This window comes from Microplitis demolitor, chromosome 3 (genome assembly GCF_026212275.2).
Source record: "Microplitis demolitor isolate Queensland-Clemson2020A chromosome 3, iyMicDemo2.1a, whole genome shotgun sequence".
NCBI classification, from domain to species: domain Eukaryota; kingdom Metazoa; phylum Arthropoda; class Insecta; order Hymenoptera; family Braconidae; genus Microplitis; species Microplitis demolitor.
The window spans coordinates 10,881,428-10,903,462 of record NC_068547.1 but is presented as its reverse complement, the minus strand read 5'-3'; the positions used below and the strand labels follow the sequence as shown (position 1 = coordinate 10,903,462).

At 29.5% G+C, this 22,035-nt stretch overlaps 1 protein-coding gene across 2 annotated transcripts; it reads right to left on the bottom strand.

Annotated features, from left to right (window-relative positions):
• Positions 1 to 1,177: 1,177 nt before the first annotated feature.
• LOC103568702 (syndetin) lies at positions 1,178 to 12,293 on the bottom strand. Of its 2 annotated transcripts, XM_008545661.1 has the most exons (7): positions 12,139 to 12,293; positions 11,800 to 11,947; positions 10,645 to 11,160; positions 9,871 to 10,550; positions 6,076 to 7,332; positions 5,030 to 5,219; positions 1,178 to 1,438 (listed from the first exon to the last, which is right to left on the bottom strand). In XM_008545661.1, exons 2-7 carry the CDS (start codon positions 11,842 to 11,844, stop codon positions 1,331 to 1,333), a joined length of 2,796 nt encoding a protein of 931 aa, XP_008543883.1. In that variant the 5' UTR covers positions 11,845 to 11,947; positions 12,139 to 12,293; the 3' UTR covers positions 1,178 to 1,330. The 2 variants fall into 2 exon arrangements, with proteins under 2 accessions (XP_008543883.1, XP_008543882.1); XM_008545660.1 differs by having other exon boundaries at positions 11,800 to 12,293.
• Between the last annotated feature and the right edge of the window lie 9,742 nt (positions 12,294 to 22,035).

The window sequence follows — 22,035 nt, the reverse complement described above, 5'->3', positions numbered from 1 at the left end:
TATCACTTTGTGTGCATTTGACCGCGTTAGTATTTTTTTGCATATAACTCTGCCAAACATTCAAATTTTAACTTTTTTTTAAATCCTTCGTTCAATCACAAGCAACATTCCCTAATAACAGAAGATGTTTGGTTTTTTAATTTTAGATAACGCTGTCATGAGTTAAACTGACGGCTGTGAAGATACTTGTTTCGATGGGGTCTCTGAAAACCAGATCTCAACGGCTTAATCTTTAAAATTGATAAATGACAATTTTATGACATTTTGTCTGAATTTCGCTTTCGTGTGTGCTTAAAATTTTAATCAAATTATTCATTCATTATAACTAGGAACAAGATTTTTGCCTTAATTTGACATGAATAGTTTGAATGTTTGATATTCCGGCGAAAATATTGGTCTTAAAAAAAAAATTTTTAAATAAAAGTTGGAGGAAATATTAATTTTTCTAAAAAAATGTCACTTATGACTTTCTTATACGACCAATATTTTCTCCGTAATTCCAGAATCAAGATTCATAATAAACAATTCAAATTTGACATCATTAATTGTCATATTTTTTAATTAAGGAAAAAATCCTGGCCTTAATTATAACAATATATTAGATAGAGAAAATACTTTCTTTTCATCATTCGGAGTCCATGTAACCCTCGATTTAAGCAGAATAATTATTCAAGATAGCCCTTTTTAAATATTAAGGCGAACTTGCAACTTACCATCTCAGCGCTTACCAGTACTGGGAACTGCGGAAAACAACAATAATTAATCGGGCCTTTGTGCTTTAACAAAATTTAATTTTAGGCTAAAACCGTATTAATTTCATACAACACCTCGAATAAAAAAACTACTTATATATTTTATGTGATTTGAATACGAAATATCTTAATGTACATAATATATATGTCAATATTGCATTATAAACTAATTTTATCTATTGCCCGGCCTTGTAACAAAAATCCAAAACAAACGAATTTTTCATTTCTCAATTCTCGAAGAGAGGAGTTATCAGGTATTTAACATGACAATAAAACATAACGAGCAAAATGATTTAACAAGATATGATTTAACTATATTGCTTTCCTTTGTATTAAATTAATTTTTGAAAATTGATTCTAGTCAAATGGTTTCTCCAAAGTAATTTTAAAATTTCTCGAATTCCAGGTTAAAAAATAGACCACAATGTTGTTTAAAAGAATTCATATAATTGGAGTTCGATTTTTAAAATTGTTTATATAAACAACGCGTCTAATTGGTAAAAATAAAACAATAACTCAAACAAAAAAGAACTCTCCAATTAAGAGATTATTATAACTGCAATAGATCGAATTGAATATCATCGATTAGATTGTTCTTCTATAATCATTATGAACTTTTGCCGTGACTTCTTATTATTTTGGCACATACAGGAAATTAAACCAGTAAGTTGTTTATTGGAATATTCCTAGAAATAAAAAAGGCATACTTCATTTAATTTTTTACTATTTATCAGTCAAACCTCGTTATAAAAATTGAAAAAGTTAATTTTAGGAAGCATGTGTGATAGTTGTGAATATGTTTTTACTAAATACAGCTTAGGTAGCCTCGAGAGAAATTTCCTATTTAACTTGCATAATTCGAAATAAACGTAAATGATTAATCTTAAAAATTCTACTAAGTATTAACATTCCTAATCAAATTTCTGTAACAAAAACGGAGCAGTACTCCAACACACGGTCGTATATTATTCTTTAACCCTTTACCCTTTACCGCTCGGCTTTGAAACCCCATTTTCTCGTCAGAAGTCCGTCAGGGGCATATCAAGAATAAGGAATAAATTTTTCTAACCTACGTTTTAAGCGGCTGAGTTAAGCTGTGTAAACAATATTAACTACAGTATTGTCGATGATCCCACTGTCGAGATGGAGTCAGTGGAAGGGTACACACGGTCACACTACTGCTACTGCGTTTTAGTCACACAAGCTTACGGCGCGTTATGATTCATGCCCCCCCCCCCCACACACACACACACACACTCATCACAACAAGACGATTTAAGCTCTCTGACGCTAAAAGGTTCATATTGGCAGGGTGCGGAGTATAGGGTGCGGACAATCGAATCGATTGTAGCGCCCGCAGTGGACGAAATACGCGTTAAATCGCTCTTGTCTTATGAATAATTAAATGAAAGCAGTGTTAAAAAATGAGAACAAATAGTTGTTATGTTGTTAATTGCAAAAATACTGGCAGAAATAGTAATTGCAAGTTTTATACATTTCCATCTATGATATTCATTTTCAGCTAAAAATTATTACGGGAAATTTTTTTAAATTAAAAATTTTTAACACAGTTTTTTAAATTATTGAGTTTTTAAATTTTAAATTACGAATAATTGAAATCACTTTAATTTCTTTACTTACCCGAGAAAAAATGTTTGTATATAATCATACATAATTATGTATAACTATATATGATCATATATAATTATATATGATTATATATGATCATATATAATACAATATTCAAACGGAGAAAGTCATATGTAGCGCCATATATAATTATATATGATTATATATAATACTATTCCGAGAAATTTTTTTCATATAGAATCATATATAATTATATATAATCTTATACATATACCCATATATAATTATACACAACCATTAGGGTGTTTAAAAAAAAAAAAGAATTTTTTTTTTCATGGTATTCAAAAATTGAAAGTACCCAGTTTTTCAATCGGTTGAATTTCATACAATTTTGTGAAATTATTTAATGTTTCCCAAAATTTCATATAAGTTTTTTTAAATTTCACATCACAACAGAAAATTAAAAAATTTGAAGAAACTTAATAAAATTTTATATAATTATCATCGAAGCCGACAAATATTGTTTTTATAAAATTTCATATAAGTTCATGGAGTTTTTGTAACAATCCATAACGAAAACTTATGAACTCTGTCTTTATCGGCATTTCACTCTAAATACATCAATTAAGCACATGACTGGAACTCTCGTGACGTGGACCAGTAATCAACGTTTAGGACAACTAGCCAAAAGGAGCTGTGTTCGAACCCAGCAGACGTCCAGGATTTTTTCATCATTCACTGCTATCAACTCTTGTTTCTGAATTTGTAATGCGTTCGCGCGGTAATAACCAAATCAAAAATTCGGTATTTAATTTTTCTTTTCTTTTCTTTTTTTTTTTTTCAAGAATATTTTTTAATCATATATAACTCGATTATATATAACGCTATGTGAAAAATGGCCAAATATAATTATGTATAGTTATATATAATTATATACAATTATATATAATTATATACAATTATATATAATTATATATGATTATATTTGGCCATTTTTCATATATGATTATATATAATCGAGTTATATATAATTATATATAATTTTATATGATTATATATAAAAATTTTTTCTCGGGTAATGCAAATTAATGTTTTTAAATTTAAAAAAAACGTAATTATAATTATTTTAACTCATTTCTAATTATGACTATGATTGTTGTTGTTATTATTATTATTATTAATAGCTAACCTTATGTCGTTCACAATAATATTTATTTTGTATTTATTAAAATTTTTCATAATTAATTTTTGAGCACAATCTAATTATTTTTTTTCTACCTTTCAAATATAGTAATGCACATATATTTCGCGATTTTTAAAAGTTTTAATTATTTGTTTATAAAAACCTGCCATATTCTCTCTGTGCTTTTTGAGGATAATTTAATGCGGTCGACAGATGTCGTTTTCGTCGCGCACCCGACCAATACAAGTAAAAAGTTTTTTCAAAATGAAATAATTTTGGCTACTTTTCGTAGACAATTATTTGAATCAAAATAAAAAATATCTGTCTATCGGTTGACCCTGCGAGCTAGCCCTAAAATTTCCCGCTCCTTGAGCTCGAAAACATTGTTGTGAATACACTTTCGAGCTCGAAAATACTGTTGTATACTATTGTTTCCGGAAAAAACCGTTTTTTAGCATTTCTTTCACCCACGATATCTTACGAACGAATTAACCGATTGAGATGGTTAAGGCAGCAATCGACGCGTTTTATTGAATTCTTGTGCTGATTAGATTTTGGAATTGATCGATTGAGCCATTTCTGAAAAATTTGAAAAAAACTGAAAAAAAAAAAAATTTTTTTTTTGTTTTTCTTCCATATCTTAGAGTCTATTTCATCGATCGATTTGAAATTTTTAGAAAAGTTGACGGCCAACAAACTCTTCTGATTGCCACCTCAAACATTTTAATCGGTTAGTTCATTAAAAAGATATTAGAAGTTTACATCTACACACACACACACACACACACACACACACACACACACACACACACACACACACATACAGACACTCCGACATCCTTCTGAAAATAGTCAGAATAGCTTCCTAGCACCTCAAAACGTCGACATCTGATGAAAACTCGATTTTCGAAAATCGTGGTGAAACCAATATCTTCCCGAATTTTTGAAAATTAATAATTTTCTTAGCGGGAAGTTAAAAATAATAACTCCAATAAAATCACTGAATTTGAACTACTTTCAGTTGTTGAAGGATATATGGCAAATTTTTTTCTATACCAGATATTAAGATAATGGGATCCCTATCCGAAAATTCCCATAGAATCCACTCAAATGCGACATAAACCGCATAAAATCTTATAGATTGTATTGGTTTCTATGCTGTTTTTGTTACATTTGAGTGGATTCTATGGGAATTTTTGGATAGGGATCCTAATATGCACTTTCTTATAGTTTTTAACAAACGTTGCGAGATTATTATCTAAAAAATCTTAAATCGTATGATGGATAATGAGTGGAGAAGCTAAGAAGACGTACAAACTTTGTGTAAATAAAAAGCTGATATTTTTACAGTAAATAAAGATGTTACTACTTCCATATAAATTAGTATCATTATTTTATGACAAGGTTTGACTTTGTTTTTTATATGACATTTGATATTTTTTATTGATTGCCACCTCATTTATTTGAGCACGATTGAAATGATAGATTAAATATTTAAAAATACCTTATGTTTTCTGATCCAATCATGAAGTAAGTTTTCAGGAATATAGTATGCTTTGACGTAAGTCTCAACATACTCACTGTGAGGCATTGGTCTAACTCCAGTTATCATTTCAAATTTTGATTTTAATTGAGTAAAATCAAGTTGCATCAATCCTCTTCCTCCGTTTGAGCATTTTTTTGCATTAGAAAACCTACAATAATTGAAACAGTGACAATAAATAATAAAAAAATTGATGTGTTTACTTATATACACGCATTAAAAGTTTACTTCTTTGACGTAACTAAGAAAAAAATCTGGGCAACGGTTGGCCCAGCAGGCTAGCCCCAAAACTTTCCGCTGTTTTCGAGCTCGAAAACACTCTTGAATGCAATAGTTTTTTACGAGCTATTCAAGCTCATACAAGTTAAGTTTCACGTTCAAGTTTAAAAATTTAATAATCGAACATAATTAATGAACAAGCGATTGTTTTATTTTTATTCGCGATTATGTTCAATGAAATATATGTATGCAGACAGAAATCAATATAAGTGACCAAAATAAGGACTTAAATGAGTTTTGACTTAGATTAGAACGTTAATATATATATAATATCCGAGAAAAATGTTAAAAATGGCGTTTTTTTAATTTTTTCGATGATTCGTAAGAATGTGAGAAACATACGTGCAAAAATTCAATACTGGGGTCACTAATATATCAGCAGTGGACAATCTGGTCTATTCAACATGGCGGTCGAAAACAAAATTAATTCATGCCTTTTAATATTCATTTTTTTACTATGGTTACTATACGATTTATTGACATTATATATAACATATTTTACGCGCAGTCGTATGCTGTTTCGATTTCTGCAAGTTTTATTGAAATCGGTCAAGCCGTTCTTGAGTTATTAGAAGACATACATACAGACAGACAGACAAAAATGGTAGAATTGGGATAAGGGGGCCATAAAATGACTATTTAACACAAATTTTTTTGTAAATGAATCAAATGTACAGACAGAGTCTACAGATTTATATAGTAGTATAGATTTAGTAAAAGAAACTTACCCTTCTACTAATGTATGTGTAATTAAATGTGCAACATTTTCCCATATTGCACATCTTACGTCTATTGATAACGGTACTATATACATGACTTCGTCAAGAGATTTAGCAAAATTTTCAATTTTTTGCAATAGTATATCAATATAATTGCTATGCTGTGACATAACATCTCGAATTTCCCAGTTAACTTTGTTCATAAGTGATAAAATATTCGTTACATCAAAGCATTTAGAGACAACAGCCATATACACTGGTTTTCGCAAATCGACAGCAGACTCAACTGTTTGAACATAAAATTGACTGAGAAACCCTCGCTCGGAATTGTCAGAAACAAATTGCATCAAAAAAGCTTGTAAATTATTATATTGTTGGCCTAAGAATATCAGTGATTCAACTCCAACGACTCGCTCAGCGAGACCAAAAAGTTTATCATCGTTTTGAAGATCAACAACCGTTGACAAGTTCAGTTTACGAAGTTTTATTTTTTCACTTTCAATGTTTGTCGTATTATTATTTATCAAGTTTTCTTCAATACGCGTAAGTGTCAACTTAAGCTTGGGACTGTATAATGATTCACTGGTAATTTGTAAATCTGATGTAAAAAATAAATTAATACAATACAGATATAATTCGAAAAACTGAATCATACTTCGAATAACAGTGACAGCTATAGTTGATAATAATCTGGACATTTGTAAATATCTTCCACAAACTCTCAGAACATTGAGAGTGGTATTAGTTACCATAGGAGCAACTAAGATTGATTTCAATCTTCTTTTTGAATTTTTTATGTGAAATTTTTCAATAGTTGAATTGTTTTTAACATCATGATTTACTTCGTCTTCAGAGTCTTCAGAAATGTATTCAAATGCCTTATCATCAACATTGACTAAAATATCTTCATCTTTCGTTTCATCGAAATCAACGTCGAAAAATGTTATATCACTTTCCAAGTATTTTCGGCAGCTTCCGGCATCACTTCTGAAATTATCGTGGTCGTTGAAATGTAATCTATCTGTGTTACTTAAAAGTTCACAGTTATCCAAGACTGATTTTAAACTTTTAAACTCTTGTAATTGAGTAGCTACAAATGTTGACTTAACTGGACATAGCTCCCACCCATCGTGCTCAAGAAATATACATAATTCATCTAACCGTGAAGCATGGTAATGAGAAAAATATAATAAACATTGTTTTTTCATCGATTCTTGAAGAATTTCTAATTTTTTACCACATAATTCTTCGCTAGCTTCCATTAATCTGAAAGAATAAATTTATTTTCTAAACAGGTATTTTTATCCGCTTCTCTAGTTCATAGAGTAAAGCATCGGGTCTGTGTCTTTATTTTGCGTTTAGGGCTTTTATTTCAGAGAAAAGCTTGGACAAAATTATCTGATAACCGTTTTGAAGACCATTCTCAGACAGTGCCCCCACTTTTTAAAAATTTTCAATGACTTTCAATTATCTCATACAAGTATCAAAATTTTATCAATTGATTAAAAAAAAATCTGTTTATTGGTTGACCCTGCGGGCCAGGCCTAAAACTACCCGCTGTTTTCGAGCTCTTCGAGCTCGAAAATACGTTTGTATGCCATTGTTTTCGAAAAAAACCGTTTTTTAGTATTTCTTTCTCCCACGATATCTCTCGAACGAATAAGCCGATTGTGATGTTTAGCGATTAGATTTTGAAGTTGATGGATCGAGTTGTTTTTGAAAAATTAAAAAAAAAAAAAAACATTTTTTTTTCGTAATTCTCAATTATCTTCGCGTCTACTGGATCAAATGGTTTGAAATTTTCAGGAAAGTTGACGGCCAACAACTTCTTTCGATTGCCGCAAGAACGATTTGAATCAGTTAATTAGTTTAAAACTTATAAAAGGTTTACACACACACACACACACACACACAGACACAACACACATGCAGCCATTCGGACATCATTCTGAAAATAGTAAGAATAGCTTCCTTGGACCTGAAAACGACGACATCTGATGAAAACTCGATTTTCGAAAATCAGGGTGAAAACAATAACTTCTCAAATTTTTGGAATTTTACAATTTTCTTAGCGGGAAGTTAAAAATTGAAACTTTTATAGAAAAAAGGACAATGTAATAGTAATTTCGCCGAGGTATAGATTTTTAAAAAAATTACTTAAAATTGTTATCAATCGGACGATAAATGAAATTTAATGAACAAATTTCAGTAAAATCTTCAGGTTAATTTTATAATTCGAATTTCCAAATTTTATAGGCTAAAATTTATTCAACAAATTTTGTTTTACTCCTAATTGATAACAGCTGTAATTTTTTTTAAATTCTATATCTTAGCGAAATTACTACTACCGTTGTCCTTTTTTCGTTTAAGGGATTAATTTTTTTTTTTTTAATTAATTAATAAAATTTTACTACGGTTCCCTGATTAAGAAATCTAATTTGAAATGATTTGAAAAATCTAAATTATTTCATATTGTATCATATCATAAAATTATAATTTGAAATAATTCAAAATTCTCAACTTCAAATTTTTTTTAATTATAAAATGATAACGATGTTCTAATTAGCAAATTGTCTAATTCCATTTTAGAAAATCCTCCGTTTGTGCGAAAAAAAATTAAAAAAATTTTTTTTTATCTAAAAATCAATTCCATATCTAGTAAATGTATAATGTTTTTGTCTAGGTTACTCAAATAATATTTTTTCTGACTATTACTATCTGAAAATTGCACAGAATCACCTATTAAAAAATATCAAGTTAGACAATTTGCTAATTAGAACGTCGATAATCTGAAATAATTACAATTTTATTTTCTGATTCAATTTAGTCAAAAATGATTCGAAAGTTCCAATCATTTCAAATAATTTTGAATCACCTGAGAAACTAAAAATTGCGATATTATTTCGTCATTCAAATTAATTTAAAATGATTCGAGAATTTTAATATCCTCCAATAACTAAAAAAAATTTGGAAAATCCAAAAGTGCGCGACTCATAATGCTCATTTATTATGAAATAATAAAATAATAAAAAAATGGCGGGAAGCACGAATAAATTTAAAATATGTACAATTTTCTGTCATTAAAATTTGTTGTTTTTTTTTTTTTTAATTATATTAGTCATTTTTTATAATTATAAAAGAATTTTCTCGAAATATATCGGTTAATAACAAAAAAAATATATGTAAATAAAAATAAATAAAAAAAAAAGAATTGAATTGAAAAAATTCAGGCTTACCAATTAGCAATAACACAAAAAAAAAGAAAACAGCTGTACTAGGACGGTAATGTGCAAGCGCCCCTGGTGGAATAAATGTACGTATGATGTATAGATATATCTCCATTCATGTTAATTTTACATAGATATATATATATGTATAGTTAGACAGCCTTTCTATTCTTTAATTAATTGTAATTAAACGACACTAAGTTACCTAGCCATTTTCAATAGGGGATCTACAAATCTTTCAAAGAATTTAAAAAAAAAAAATTTGATTCAATTACTGGATTTTTTCGCAAGTTATCGTGTATACGGGATTCATATTTGACGGACAGGAAATTTTTTTAAACTATTTTGATGTTTTGTCGGTTTTTATTGAACTAAATAAATTTTTGAAAAGTATGGAATTAATCTCCATTAAATTATCTTCAAAATGGTGTGCAACATATCTTAATTCCGTGAATCAACAAAAGTATAATAATAGAAATAGTTGCCGAAGTGAGGCGAAAAAAATTTTTCGATCGTAAAGCACTCTCTGATGCTTCGCATCATGAGTCGTGCAATAATACAATATAAATCAACTTACCTGTTAATGATACCGAGAATTCGAACGAATTGTTCAAACTTGAAACAAGTGATGTCAGTACTAACTAAAAACGTTGAAATTTTAATCTCAATATCCATCCATATTTTTATAATACCTGTTTCTAATTTATGTTGAACATATTGTTTTCCAAGATCATTTTTTAGTATTTTTTCATCGTTTTTTATAGTGTACTCAGCACAAGTAACATGCCAATTAAATACTTGATAATATGAATGAATAATCCTCCATAAAGTTTTACTTAAATCAATTAAACAATTAATGAAGTTTTCATGTGATATTGATTCACACATTTCTTTGAATTGTCTTTTAATATCCCCACCAACATAAGAGTGGACAACATCAAAAGCAGTATTATGAATTGTTACAGTAAAATGCATATGTAGCTGATCTATCGCAATTTGAGTTTTACCTAGTAACTGATAAGCTTCTTGAATTGAAGAATACATTTTTTCATCAAAATTTCCGCAAATTTTAGTTAAGTTAAAATCTAGTGTTTCTTCAACTTGTTCTAATGTATCTTGAAGTTTTCTACTTAAAGCGGCAATGCAAAAAAAATGTTTATATGTTTGTGCTACACTTCGACATTCTAGCAAAAGAGATATAGCACCTGGAAAATTTCCTTCAGTCAGAAGTTCTTGAAGATGGTCTTCCGTACGTTGCTAGAAGAAATAAAAATATTGAATTTAACTTTAAGTGATTAGATTTATCTTATAAAAAAACTAGAACATCCGATAGCTGTAGAGCCATTTTTACCAGCGTTTTTATCGAGTTAAGGCTACTCATAAGTTTCTCAATAGTTTGGCGTCTTTTATAATTAGCAAGAATACCAAGACTTGCTATTGTAAATTTAACAGTAGCCGAATGAAGACTTGATCTTCCGCTTTTACATATTTTGATAAGACTTTGCAATTCATTTTGTATGTCGAGAGCTTCGTGAAACTGTTGATTGCATGCATTCTGTTTTTGGAGGATTAATTGCAATACTTTTTTAGAAACTACATATTGCTGCTGGTTGAATTGTTGATTAAATTTTTCAATTTGGTAACAACTAGGATGATGTGATATTTTATTAAGTTCATGTCGACACGGATCAAATGCATCATCTATTTGATAATAAACTGATTCAATGGTTTCAAGTATTTGTTCGTCGGATATCGCTTCGTTCTCTATGTCATGGCTAACTTTAAACTGAATGTTATCATGTCGACAAGATTCTAATGGATTCAAGAGATCAGGATTAAGGCCCATCGACGGAATTTGTAGTTGATGCTGAAACAAAAAAGAATATCGGATGTTTTATTTAAAAATTTTTAGAATTGCAGAATCCTTTTAAGTTTGCCTCTGAAAATTTTAAATAGTTACTCCAGTCACAAATTTTTCTAAGCTTATCAAATTTGATCCTTCGTATTTTCATTATTGGGTTAAGTTAATAAAAAGAGAATTATTTACTTATTCAAAATTGAAATTAAAAGGCATTTGATCAAATTAAAAAAAAAATATTTTATTCACAAAATTAATAAAATCCCTATATCACGTGAACGAAGAACTTGAGCCACTTGACTAAAAGGACTTTTTTTGTAGAGAAAAAAATTTCCTAAAAAATCGTTATCCGTATTTTTACTGTAATATTTCGTTATTTAGTAAATATCAACTAAAAACCCAAAATGTTATTAAAAAAATGATTTTGAGTCAATCGATCGAGACCATACTACAATTTATGATTCAAACCTTAAAATTCCTTACTAGCAAAAATAGGCAGAACCTTACTTTCAAAAAGTTACTCTAAGTGCTTGGATGCCGATGAATTGGATTGTTTTGAAGTAGAAAAACAAAAACGCAAATGTACAATAAATGGATATATTTAGGGCAAATAAAAACAAAAAGCCGAACTGTCATACTTCAACATACCTGTTTATTTAAGAAGTCAAGAAGTTTAAATCTAAAGTTTTCCATTATTTGAAATTGAGTCAACAATTTTCAGTAATTAATTCTATCGAACATAAAGCTCCCAATGACTATAGAACTTCATTATTATTGCAGCTCTTCCTGAATAACACTAAATTTTTTATCTTAGTTTGAAGTTGTTAGTTAAACGAGTTGTTTATTTTGATTATGTCATGATCCATATTTTCTTTGCTTGGTTTAATCATTTCTCAAAAAATTGAAGTAACATAGTTTTTCAAAATGACATTATTGAATTAATTTCAAAGTTCTTAACGAATAAATTTTAATACTGTCACCTTTTACCTAGTTCTTATTTAAATTACTCGTTGAAAACAAACGGAACATGATTTACACCATACTGTCAAAAAATTCGGATTGGCGTCAATATCAAAAATTAAGCAAGGTTACTAGATCAACTAGAATAGAATAAGGAGGTTGGGACAAGTTTATGTCGCTAGTCCTTTTTTTTTGTCGAATGTCATTACTTTTTTCTATGAAAATGCTACCATAATATCGTGTGAGTCTGTAACATTTCAGAGCGATGGTTAGTCGTTTAGTGATTTTCAGTACCGATAGTAGTGAAGAGTTTATCAATTTTGTTACATCTATTATAGATGTCGTCACTTTAATATTCGAAACTTCCCCTGATAGCCAAGTTGGCAAGAAACTGACGAGAAACTTGCAGCTGCAACTGGACACCAAGTTGGCCGCCAACAGTTGGTACCTCCAATAGTTGATGGACATTTTCTGAGAAAATTAGTGGCAAAAGTAGTAAATCCAAAAAGTTGACGGTCACTTTCTGGGAAAATTGGTGGCAAAAGTTGCTTGCAAAAGTTGGCAATCATAAGCAGATGGTAAGTTTCCTTTCAATTTCCTTAGAAACTTGCATTCCAGTTGCGGCTCCATACTGGCGCCAGCTTTCTGAGAAAGTTGGCGGTAACTTGTAGCCAAAAGTTGCAAAAGCTGAAGTTGTCGATAACTTGTCGTCAAGTCGGTCGCAAACTAATGATTACCAACTTTTAGGCGAGCAACTTGTGTTATCAGGGATAATGTTTATAATTCTTGAAAAAATAAAAAAAAAACCACCTTGATAGCCAGACTCTCTGGTTAAAAGAATGTCAGTTAAATGCAATCAAGTTGACGACAACTTTTAGCTTTTTTAACTGTTGATTACAAGTTGTTGTCAAATTTCTGAGAAAAATCCCTCATATTCACCCTGATAGCACGAGTTGCTTGCCCAAAAGTTGGTATTCATTAGTTTGCGACCAACTTGACGACAAGTTGTCGACAACTCTAGCTTTTCCAACTTTTGGCTACAAGTTACCGCCAACTTTCTGAGAAAGTTGACGGCAGGGAAAAGCCCCAATTCGAGAGCAGGTTTCTGAGAAAATTGAAGCCAATTTTCTGTCAACTATGGATTGCCAACTTTTGCAACCAACTTTTTACCACCAACTTTCTCACAAAGTAACCGTCAACTTATTGGATTTCCAACTTCTGCCATCAACTTTCTCAGAAAGTATCTATCAACTTTGGAAGTACCAACTTTTGCGGCCAACTTGGCGTCTAGTTATGGCTGTTAGTTGGACGCCAGTATCTCGCCAACTTGGCTATCAGGACACACTCTAAATATATATAATTGCTCACAAAGTTCTGCAGTGAAACATTTTCGACGAACTTAACGACAAGTTTCTGGTAAGCCTCGGCTGGATAATACTAGCGTGCAAGTTGATGAAAATCTACTGCCGTTATCTGAATGTATTTGAACAGAAGAACTTGCCGTCAATTTGAAGTGAAACTTTCATTCAACTTAACGTCATTGTCTGACAGTAACACTTGTAGTCAAATTGAATTCAAGTTACAGACAATTTACTGTCAACTTAAAGGTAACTGCTTGCTCTCCAACACTTTCCTTTAAGTTGGCTTCCGAATACGTCGGTAGCTTGTAGATAACTTACGCTTAAGGTGGCTATCAGGGATGAAGGCAACTTTCCGTCAACTAATGGAATGCTAACTTTTGCCAATAACTTTCTCAGAAAGTTGGCGACCAGTTGCTAATAAGTTATGGAAATGCCAATTTATGCAATTAAGTTGACGTCAAGTTGCTGCAGAAGGTTTTCGCTAGGTTACCCTGATGGTTGGTTGTACAAGTTGACATACCATAAGTAGACGGAAAGTTGCTTTCACCCTGATTGCCAATTTAACCGCAAGTTAACTTCAAGCTACTGCCGTATTCTGAAGCCAACTTAGGGGAAAGTGTTGGAGAGCAAACAGTTATGGTTAAGTTGACAGTAAATTGTCTGTAACTTGAATTCAATTCGACTACAAGTGTTACTGTCAGACAATGACGTTAAGTTGATTGAAAGTTTCACTTCAAATCGACGGTAAGTTCTCCGGTCAAATTACATTCAAATGACGGCAGTTGATTTGCATCAACTTGCACGCAAGTATTCGCCAGCCAAGGCTTGCCAGAAATTTGTCGTTAAGTTAGCCGAAAATGTTTCACTGCAGAACTTGCTGAGCAAAGTGTGGCTATTAGGGCAATTTTCTCTGAAAATTGACGACAAGTTGCGACAGTAGATTATCATCAACTTTTTCGAAAAGGTGATAATAACTTGTAGTCAACAGTTACAAAAGCTGAAAGTTGTCGACAACTTGTCGTCAAATTGGTCGCAACTAATGTACACTAGTTTTCTGATTAGAAAGTCTGACTATCAGGGAAACTGTGAACCATTTAAAAAACTATATATAAATGAACAAATACAATTAATGAAGAAAATTTTTACTTTGCTATATTATGCTGATACTGGTGGCAGTATTTAATTACGATATTTCAAACTGATAACAACTTTAAATTGAAAAAATTTTTTAAAATCCTAAAGTGCACACCTTAAACGCTCATGCATTATTTTGAATAGTCAATTTACTTTTATTAATGACTGAACTACGAATTTTTTTTTTAAGCTAAAAAAATTTTTATTTGTTTAATGAACACGAAATATTTTTTTACAGTACGATACCCGCAATTCTTATTTAACTGTTCAGAAAGACATTGAATAACTAATAATAGTAAGAATAAAAAATAAAAAAATCATTTGAATTTTCCGCGTTTTTTCCATAGAAATTGCCATGGTAAAATACAGTAAAATAACAGTCAATTAAAAAAAAGTAAGAGAAGGAAAGGAAAACATTCCTAACAAAAATGGCTGCAGTGTGTGTTTATTGACATGTATAACTGCCCGTTCGAACAGAAATGATTCATTATAAAAAAAAATGAGAAGGACATAGTAGTAATTTCGAAAATAGCCTTCTTTTTATAATTGTGAAGATTGTGAAAAAAAAATTTAGTCGTTTTCAAGATATCAGTGGCACAGTCATATTTTGAATTACAGACTAACTGACGTCCGAGGTAAATTTTTTTTTTTTTTGAAGTATTTTTTACAATAATACGTATCGGACAACTCAATGAAACTATTAGGATTATTCATTAGTGTTTTCTTTTTATTTTACTGTGTTTTTTATAACGTGTAAGTGTGATAAGAAAATAATATAAATAGTTTAATGTAAGGAAATCGCGTGACCTCGACAAGTCCGTTATAAAACACAACCTTTCCGCTTTGCGTTTGAGGTAGAGGTGGGTAGTTCCGGGAACATTCTGGATTGAACCTGGAACGTTTCCGGAGCGAAAAGGAACTAGTTCCTGGAATCATATCCGTGGAACTATTTAATGTTTTTAATTCTCATGAAGGTACAGTATTTAGTACGTATACATACAAAATATTTCAGTATACACAACATCATGCTATGCGACCTACGTGTTTAAGACTCATTCACGGCGAACTATATTATTTTATACTAAATAGAGAATGAATTATGATTGTTATTCAACTCAAAATTCCATAAAAAATCACCAATCAAAAATTATTCTGCTGCTTGACTGCTTGTTGGTGATGATGACAGTGGCGCGAAAAAGAACTAGTGAGCATACTAAAGTGAATTTTGAGGAACGACCGGATACGTATTCGACAAAAGACATAGTTCATGGAACTATACATGTCCGGAACTACCCACCTCTAGTTTGAGGTGTGCAAAGACCAATGAATTTAATGTGAATCATTTAAAAATTTGTTTGAACCCGGAACAAAATTTTTTCATAAAATTGTATAAAATATCATTATTGAAATTTTATGCTGAAAATGGTCCGGTAAAATTCAATGAAAATTTATAAAATTTTACAAACTTGCATACAATTTCACGAAATTTTATACAATTCTATAGTCAGTAATCCTTTTTTTTTTTTTTTTAAAATAATAGATTAAAAAAAAAGATTGCAACTAATAGATCTCACATCGTGATCTAATGGGTGAAGGTATTACTGAGACAGATTATTATGTTTTTTATTGACAAAGAAATCCCGGCGACTGCTGGGCTCTAAGTCCCCTCTCGATTCTATATTAAAATTTATTACAAGCTGCGTTATGTTTTATTATAAAAAAATTCACCACCACCTATTATTTTTGATATATTTTAGAGAAAAAAATGTTTTTGTTTGATTATTTTTCAAAAAGAACCTCTTCCAGGTTATATCTTGACGTCAATACATGAATTCACAATTTTTAAAAATCTTGAAGTTAAATTAGAGGTTAAAAAAGGCCACAAGTTACTGTGTAAAAATTCCTCAGTAACTTTTTTAGTTAAATTGATCACAGTTTTCGGTACAGATATGATTACAACTTTCAGGCAAGTTCCTGCAGATCAAGTGTCTTTCGGTTAACTTTTAATCAGCTTTACATTGACAGTAGCTTGTAGTTCATCTACCCGAGTGGTCAGAGTCAATTTTTAAAAGTTACCACAAAAATGTTAACAAAACGTAACATGAAAATTGTTAGTAAATAGTTATCATAAAGTGATGGGATAAATGATGACTATTTGGAGATAAATGAAAGTTACCATTTTAATGCTGACAATTTGTTATCCGAAAATTTCAACTAAATGTTGACTTTTTCATGTTATTTAAAAGATAACATTGAGCTGTTAATATTTTGTTATGACTATTGTTTACGATTTTAGGTGAACATTTTGTTATATTTTAATGTTAGCTTTTTTTTAACAACCGGCAACTGGAAAATGGTGCCATTGTTTATATAATTTTATTCTACCTTTTTTATAACTTTATCTGATTTACGCTGTTATTTTTTTAATGTTGTGACTCGTGTGTTCAACATGTCGATCGTTATACATCAAAGTGCGCTCAAGAAAATAATAAATGCCTTAAAATAACTTGTGACTGTATGTAAATTATATAATAAATCATTAAAAATAAATTTAAATATTAAAATTATATAATGTATTTATTCGTATAAGCCGATAGGAGACAATTAAGAATTAGCAGATAAATGAAACACTAGTGCATTCCATATTTTATTGTAAAATGAGAAATCGCTTTCGCTTGTTTAATTGATAAAATAAATTAACCCAAAGAAGTAATTTTTTCAGTTTACAATAAGTCGACGTTCTAATTAGCGAATTGTCTGACTCCATGTAAGAAAATCCTCCATTTATGAGAAAAAAAAGTAATTTAAAAATTTTTTTTAATATAATAATCAATTTCATAACTAGTATGTGTATAATATTTTTGTCTAGGTTACTCAAATAATAATTTTTTTGGCTATTAGTATCTGAAAATGGCACAGAATCATCTACTAAAAAATATTAAGTTAGACAATTTGCTAATTAGAACTTCGAAGTACTTTGTTTTTGTTTATTTACGTACTTTTAATTTCACTACTATTTATTCTATCCACAAGTCATGAAAAATTTAACAATTTGCTTGCATTAAGTAAACACAAAAATATTTAATTTATCAACACAAAGATAACATTCTAAATCTTGTAGATCAACATGAAAAAATTGTCAATTCGTTACCTTTTTGGTATTAAAAAACTAATTGCTATTTGTCAACGAAACCTTGTAAAGTGTTATCAAAAACTTACCATAAAGTTATCGTTTTTAAACATAAAAAAGTTAACTTTTTGCTGGATATTAGTAGTGATATTTGTTGGAAAAAATCTGCCTTTTTACATCGCAAAACAAATGGTAACATTTTTTTTGATAGCTTTTTTGATAAAAGAATGTAAACATTAGGCCACTTGGGATTGTAGTCAAAACGTGGAACAGTAGAATTTGACGTACACTTGACGTAAAACTGACCGTAAACACTGAACAGCAAGTTTTTGAATTGCAAGTGTGACTATCAGGGTGAAATATCTGTTTTAAACTGCCCTGATAGCGAGAATTTCTGGTCAGAAAGTCGGTGTCAATTAGTTTTGATCAAGTTGACTCCAACTGGTCGACAATTTTTCAGCTTTTGTAACTGTTGACTACAAGTTGTTACCAACTTTCCCCAAAAGTTGGCGGCAATCTATTGCCGCAACCTGTCGCCAACTTTCAAGTTGAATGCAATAAGATGGGCGCGTAAGAAGTTGCCTACAAGTCGACAAAAATTTTCTCTATTGAGTAGCCTTCATATTGTAGCCTCAGATTGTCGCCAACTTTCTGGGAAAGTGAAAGCCAATTGAAGTTAACTTGTAGGTAATAGTTTGATAGTCAAATGTTGCCATCAGCTTGACAGCACATTGAATGAAACTGTTTCTCCGCGCGACTTACTTGCGGAGAGACTGTGGTTATCTGGACATATATTCCTATATGATTCAATATTTTATTTAGTAGCATTTTCACAAGATGGCATTAGCGGTATTAAAAATAAAATTATTTTCGACTTTGTTGAATTGGGATTTCCCAAGTCGTAACTGTTACTCTGATAATTTTCAAAAAATAAAATTAAATAATATTATTTGTTATCATAATTCTTCAGTTAATTTTTATTTTCATACAGCTTTAAATATTTGTAGAGCTCAAATAATTACAAGTTCAATGTTCAGTACAAAAAATCATTTTCGAATTTTTATAATAAATTAAACATGATGAATATTTAGTTATTATAAAAAAAAAAAATTTTTAATTTTTTAATTGAATAATTCATATCGAATAAATAATTTTTTTTTAAATCTTTTTTTGATTCAATGACATCTGAAAACACATCGTCAAACTGTGAAAAATTATTAATCATCTTTATAAAAAAACTTAATACTTATTGGCTTTTTACTTTTCACTATAACCCTATCCTAAAATTCCTATAGAATCCAATCAAATGCGATAAAAACCGCATCGAAACCAATACAGTCTGTAGGATTCTATGCGGTTTTTGTCGCATTTGAGTGGATTCTATAGAATTTTTGAATAGGGATGGTCTCACTCAACTAAATTAGTAATTATCTCTCTTATTAACTGTCAGATGACCCTTATTAAGAAAAATGATTTAATCCCTGCTAAGTGTATATCTGTATATGAGTCAATTCAAATTGTTTTAAATCATTTTAAATTATTTTGAATCATTCGAAATAATATTCTTTGATCGTAAATTTTCGAATTTTTCCTAAATTTTCAGATCATTCGATTGAATTCCTATCTTTATCTATCTCATGAAATATTATCAGAAATCTATAACAATAATTCAGATTTTTCGATTAATTCGAAAATTTATGAATAATTCGTAAGGTCGAATTATTTGGTAATCTCTTATAAACATAAATAATAATTTATTCAGAATTAAATTGAAAACGATTAAATATTGAACTTCAACATTTAGCTTATGAAAAGAGTATGTTTTTAGACTACATAGCTATTATTATTAGCGTTTAATAACTCAATCAAAAGTTTTAAAATTGGACTACAAAATTCATATACAAATATTTATATTATCAATGAACAATAATCCAATAATATGAAAGCAATATAATAAATATTTTAAGTGTTTATGAGTGAATATGATTATTTACATTGTAAGCATAATAATATTGCATGATGTATTATTGTCATACAAACTATTTCTATGTAATAAGTAGTAGTTATTTAATAACTTATTAATCTTATTATTCATCCTTTCATAGGGTCAATGATATGACATACTTATGAGGTCATATACATGGGGGTAAGGCATATTAAAATCTTTCTCATTGGTTGAGATAAAAACATCGCGCCATCCATGCCTCCAATATTTATACTATAATTCTTATTACTTATCTTAACTTTCTTTATAATTGGATTTAAAATTGCGTTTTATTTATTAAATCAATCAAAGTATATCACTTACATGTTTCCATAGGGAATTTTTTTATTTTTTATTTATTTATTCAAGATTATTAGTTTATATATGTATGTAAGTGATATGTTCTCCCAAGTCAAAACATTTTGTAAATTTAACATTTTTTTGTGTAAGCCCAACAAACTTGTTGTGTTAAATTTAACTTGAAAAGTATGTTAAATCTACATTTTGTAATGTAGTTTTAACAACAATAACAATAATAATAATAATAATAATAATAATAATAATATCAATAATAGTGGTCATGATGATGAAAATAACGATAACCAATATTTTTAGAAAATAAAGTATTCATTAAATCAAAATTTTAAAATTTTACATAAAATAATTTGTTATTACGACATTTGTTCCTTTAAACTCATATATTTAGCTTAGAAATATGACAGAGTACACAGTTGGAAATTTTGTGTTCTTGTATATAAAAATTCAATGGTTAAATATTTTATGTCAATTATTTGACACCATCGAGTGTAAATTTAACTTAAATTGAATGTGTTGTCTCAGGTTAACAAGTTTTTTACAAAATATTTAACCATTGAATTTTTATACACATTATTATTATTATTATTATTATTATTATTATTATTATTATTATTATTATTATTATTATTATTATTATTATTATTATTATTATTATTTTAAGGAAGTAAAATTTATAGAATTTCCATAATAACATTTTAAGAATCAATTTATGTTGTATTAATATTTCAATTTTGTAAGTCAACTTTTCATTCTTCAACACTAATACAACGAACTTTAACATATAGTTATTGAGTTAAATTCAATGCTAGACGTGTGTTATATTGACATTCAATTTAAGTTGAAATAATTAATTATTTGCGTTGAATTTTTAACCAAATACTTAAGTTCATTGGACACGTAGTAGTTTGTTAAAATTACATTAAAAAAATGTAGATTTAACATACTTTTTAAGTTAAATTTAACAAAACAAGTTTCTTGAGCTTACACAAAAAAATGTTAAATTTACAAAATTTTTGTGTTAATCTATTCAACACTAAAGCTCTGTGAACCTGGCAATTGACCCTTGAATTTTTGATCAAAAATTTTTGAGATCGATTGTACCACATAGGTACCAAATCGTATCACCCATATGTCCGTTTGTACCATAATAACTGTTAAGATACAGTGAGCTCTTAGAAGGGCTAAAAAAAAAACTTTTTTTTTTTAAAACGATCGTTTACAATCATTAATTAGTATTTGTACTCGATTGTACCGCTCTCAATTTTATCATAAAATTACAATTATTGAGAAAGTTTAAGGGCTGCTGAAGGGATTTTCTTGCATTCCATCTGGGTCACTAAAAATTTGCAACAATCCATTATATTTTGTTAGTACTCAATTGTACCAGTCGTAAATGCTAACAGGATCCCGTTCCAGAAAGCAAATAACATAAGAGTGACTATAGATATTCTATTGCGATTTGACTAAAACTTTGTACTCGCCACCATCAATTGTACTCTGTTAGAACCCAATTGTATCACTTTTGATTGCCTTTTGAAGCATGTTCTCATAGGTAAGCGACATAATATTTACCATAGTAAATATTCTACTGCGTTTCATCTGGAACTTTGTACTTGCCACCAATCAATTGTACTCCGTTAGTACTCAATTGTATTGTTGTCAATTGCGAATGAAAGCCTGTTTAACTATGTAAATGACATGAGGGAGATATTTAAAAGATTCTACTACTATTTGTCTGGAACTTTGCACTTCACAACAATCTATAGTACTCCAGTAGGACCCAATCGTACCACCTTACTTTGCGAATAAAAGTACTACTTACTATAGTCCTCATGCCATTTAGACAGTTAAACGTGCTTTTGTTCGCGATTAAGAATGACAAATTGGGTACTAATAGAATACAAATGATTTGTAGCAAGTACAAAGTTCCAGACGAATAGCAGTAGAATTTTTACTATGGCCCTTATGGTGTTTATGTATGAGAACGTGCTTTGAAT